The sequence below is a fragment of the Bidens hawaiensis genome, unplaced genomic scaffold, assembly GCF_021521415.1.
Source record: "Bidens hawaiensis isolate Kalapana, Puna unplaced genomic scaffold, B.hawaiensis_p1.1 tig00008125_1, whole genome shotgun sequence".
NCBI classification, from domain to species: Eukaryota; Viridiplantae; Streptophyta; class Magnoliopsida; order Asterales; family Asteraceae; genus Bidens; species Bidens hawaiensis.
The window spans coordinates 496,877-500,293 of NW_027491578.1; the positions used below are offsets into that span (position 1 = coordinate 496,877).

Here is a 3,417-nt window from a genome sequence, read left to right on the forward strand (position 1 = left end):
ACTAGCATGTTAACTAAACGTTGGTCAAATGTAACCTGGCCGGTCGTAGCGTGTATTCAATTTTCACGTGCGTCAAATTTTCGTCTTTACAATAAATCAAAAAACGTTAAAATAAGCAAAGAAAACCCCGCTTTTAAAATCTCCGGCCATTTTCCGGCCCCACCGTCCACCTACTCTCCACCACACTCAATTCTCCTTTTTAATTACATACACCTCTCTATATATATACATGCCCACAAATATCCAATGCCACCATCAACTTTCCAAATCACAATTCACCAGTTTCATCATAAACACTAATAATATTCTTTGCTTCAATGGCTGCGCCTGCTTCTGCTTCAGCTTCTCTCCAATCAATCCCTTCATCTTTGAAGCTATCACGCACCACCACTGGATCATCTCCTAATATTCTGTCGTTCAGAAGCTCCGTTAACCCGGTTTTCTCTCACAAATTGACCGCCAAAGTCAATGTTTCCGGTAGCCGGAAAGCGTTTAGTGTCAAGAGTCAAAGCAGCCCCTCAGAATCTTCCAGACCCAGTAAGTGGAGTTTCTATTCGAAAGTATAGTATTTAGGATTTTAATATCGAGTTCACTGACCGGTTTATTTTTATATATTGTAACCCTGTATTGAATTACATTCTGTTACTGTTTTACATTTTCGTCTTTACCTTAATTATTTAACAAAAATTATTTTAGGATTTTTAATTAATTTGATGTTTTGTGTGATCTGTAGCGAAAGTTCATGAACTCTGCGTGTATGAGATCAATGAAAGAGACCGTGGAAGCCCGGCGTATCTTCGATTGGGTCAAAAGCCGGTGAATTCGCTCGGTGATCTTGTTCCATTTACCAACAAGGTAATTTCTAAAAGGCAACTTAATTTCATAAGGCAAAACTAGCAAAAAAAAAAAAAAAAAAACTGGGCCATAAAAAAATACCCCGATCACGCCAACTAACAAAAATAAACTGCTACCCATTTTTTATCCAAGAAAAGTTTTTTTTTTAATTTTATGTGACAATCACATTAATTGCCTTTGGTTTCATTATGTCTAAGCCTATAAAGCTACTTAGTTAAGTCTAACGGTCACCAATAATAATGTTACAACCCCAATATTTATTAATGTAGTTTTCAAAAACTTACTTTATCTGTTAAAAAATTGTTATCGGCGCATCCTGTTACCTGTTTGCATTCTATTCTGTTCACCAACAAAGCAATTTCTTTTCTTTTAATTTTTACTACATTTACGTTATTCTGTTCACCAACAAAGCAATTTCTTTTCTTTTAATATTTGCTGCATTTACATCAGTTCCTTTTGGTTTCGTTACGTCTAGTCGTCTTAAGCTGATTAGTTAAGTCTAACAGGTTAATATTATTGGTTAATAAGAATGATGTTATAAGTTACTCCTATAAATGTAACTTTGAAAAAACTTTTTTCATATTCAAAAAGTTTAGCACCGCAGTATGTTGTCCGTCTGTATTATATTTTCGATATAATTTTTAGTTCGTTCAAAAGACGAGAACAAAGACCTAAAAGTTTTATTAAATCCGATGCAGGTGTACAGCGCGGACCTTCAAACTCGACTAGGAATCACCGCCGGAATATGCATTCTAATCAAGAACATGCCGGAGACAAAAAGCGACCGATACGAAGCCATTTACAGCTTCCACTTGGGAGATTACGGGCAGATCGCAGTGCAAGGCGCATACGTGACAACAGAGGACACTTACCTCTCCGTCACCGGCGGCACCGGAGTGTTCGCCGGAGCGTACGGTCAAGTGAAGCTTCAGCAGCTGGTGTTTCCGTTCAAGCTGTTCTACACCTTTTACTTACAAGGGTTGTCTGCTGACCTGCCGTCGGAGCTGTTGGTGACACCCGTTACGCCGTCGCCGGCGGTGGAGGCGTCGCCGGCGGCGAAGGCGTGTGAGGCTGGGGCCACTTCGCCTAATTACAGTAATTAACTAAATAAATTTAAAGTGGTGATGGTGATGGTGATGGTGATTTGCATTGATGGATGGTACCATACTAGTATACTATCATTGCTGCTTTAAATTGTTTTAGCTAGAGTTATTTTAGTGGGGTGAAGAATGAAGATAGTGATTGTGAGTTGTACTCTATGCTTTGTTGTTTGTACATTTAGGGGTAAATCAGTAAATGTGTGAAATAAAAAAGTGACTCTTGAGGCTCATTTTTGAACGTGCTATGAATAATGGAAGTATTTGTTGGATTGTCACATTAATTTATGGGAGCCTTTTTCTAAAAGGAGCAACTTACTATTATAGGGAAGTTTATCTATGTCGGTTTATGTAGTACTTGTTTTTCTTTCTAACAAACTGTGATAATTTTTTTAAACGGCCTATGAATAAAGTTCGGTTGTATAGGACAACTTAATGGAAAAATGAGATCACGTATATCCGTGATTGCAAACAATGTTGCGTAGCCTCAAGCCCACCATTTCCTATTCAGGGGAAAACCCAGTTACGATCGAATTCGAGATTAAGATTTTGTAGTCTTCAACCCAAATATTTACTTCTCCAACACCAATTGAGCTAAAGCTCATTGGACCGTGTGTAGTAGATAACCTCTGATGGGGGCGTTGTGCGTAATATGACGCCACATCACCTTCATGAAACATCAAGTGCTTTTGGTTGTTCGGGTACACCGGGTACGAAGATTGACATTGCTAACCCGGGTACGAAGATTGACATTGCTAACCCGATGTTGAAGCCAAATAATCACGTTGGTGAGTGCGATTTAGATACTATGGGTTCAAGTTATGAGTGTCACGTTCATTTTGGGTAAAATCGACATGACACTATTTCATTAGTTAAAAATTTGAGTATTTTAGTAAAATCACCTTTATTTGTTACTTGTTAGTAACAAATTGAAGATTTTGGGACTATTTCGTGAATTAGATTTCTTTTAATATAGGACTTTATGCTCCATGCCATCACCACTTTAGTGTTTTTTTTTTGGGGGGGGGGGGGGGGGGGGGGATTTCGATTCGAATCCCAGCTCACATGCTTGCTCCGAAATATGGACAGAACTACTGTACGTGGGATTTGAATTTGGTAATGAGAGTTGGCAAGTGTTATGATCCTTTGGAAAGACACCGTTGCAAGTGTTGCATACGCTTAAAAAATCACCGGTAGAAAACCCGTGTAATGCGGCGACGCTGACAATTAAAAACGCGATACATGTTTATTGTTTATCAATTATCTCACGATATATCGTATGGTACGGTAGCCGACGTATATTTCTAATAGGATTTTCTTTTATTTCCTACGTTTCTTGATGTCGCTCTTGTGACGGTCCTGCCAAATTCAACTCATTAGAGTTTTTATGCGCTTAAGTAAAATGTTTAACAGGTCAAAATAAATCAAATTAAAAGAAGAAAAAAAGTTGAAAAAATGGGTAGAG

The 3,417-nt window shown here is 38.2% G+C and overlaps 1 protein-coding gene across 1 annotated transcript; it reads left to right on the forward strand.

Moving 5' to 3' along the window:
* Nucleotides 1-283: 283 nt before the first annotated feature.
* On the forward strand, nt 284-2,230 carry LOC143637152 (allene oxide cyclase, chloroplastic-like). The gene is made up of 3 exons (XM_077104601.1): nt 284-537; nt 734-855; nt 1,554-2,230. The coding sequence occupies exons 1-3, from the start codon at nt 318-320 to the stop codon at nt 1,956-1,958; spliced, it is 747 nt and encodes a 248-aa protein (XP_076960716.1). The 5' UTR covers nt 284-317; the 3' UTR covers nt 1,959-2,230.
* Nucleotides 2,231-3,417: the final 1,187 nt, after the last annotated feature.

Excerpts from the sequence above, each read along its gene's own strand:
- LOC143637152 (XM_077104601.1), top strand. The coding sequence starts at position 318 with ATGGCTGCGCCTGCTTCTGCTTCAGCTTCTCTCCAATCAATCCCTTCA. Across the intron at positions 538-733 it reads CTCAGAATCTTCCAGACCCA|CGAAAGTTCATGAACTCTGC; the intron begins GTAAGTGGAGTT and ends TGTGATCTGTAG. Across the intron at positions 856-1,553 it reads TTGTTCCATTTACCAACAAG|GTGTACAGCGCGGACCTTCA; the intron begins GTAATTTCTAAA and ends AATCCGATGCAG.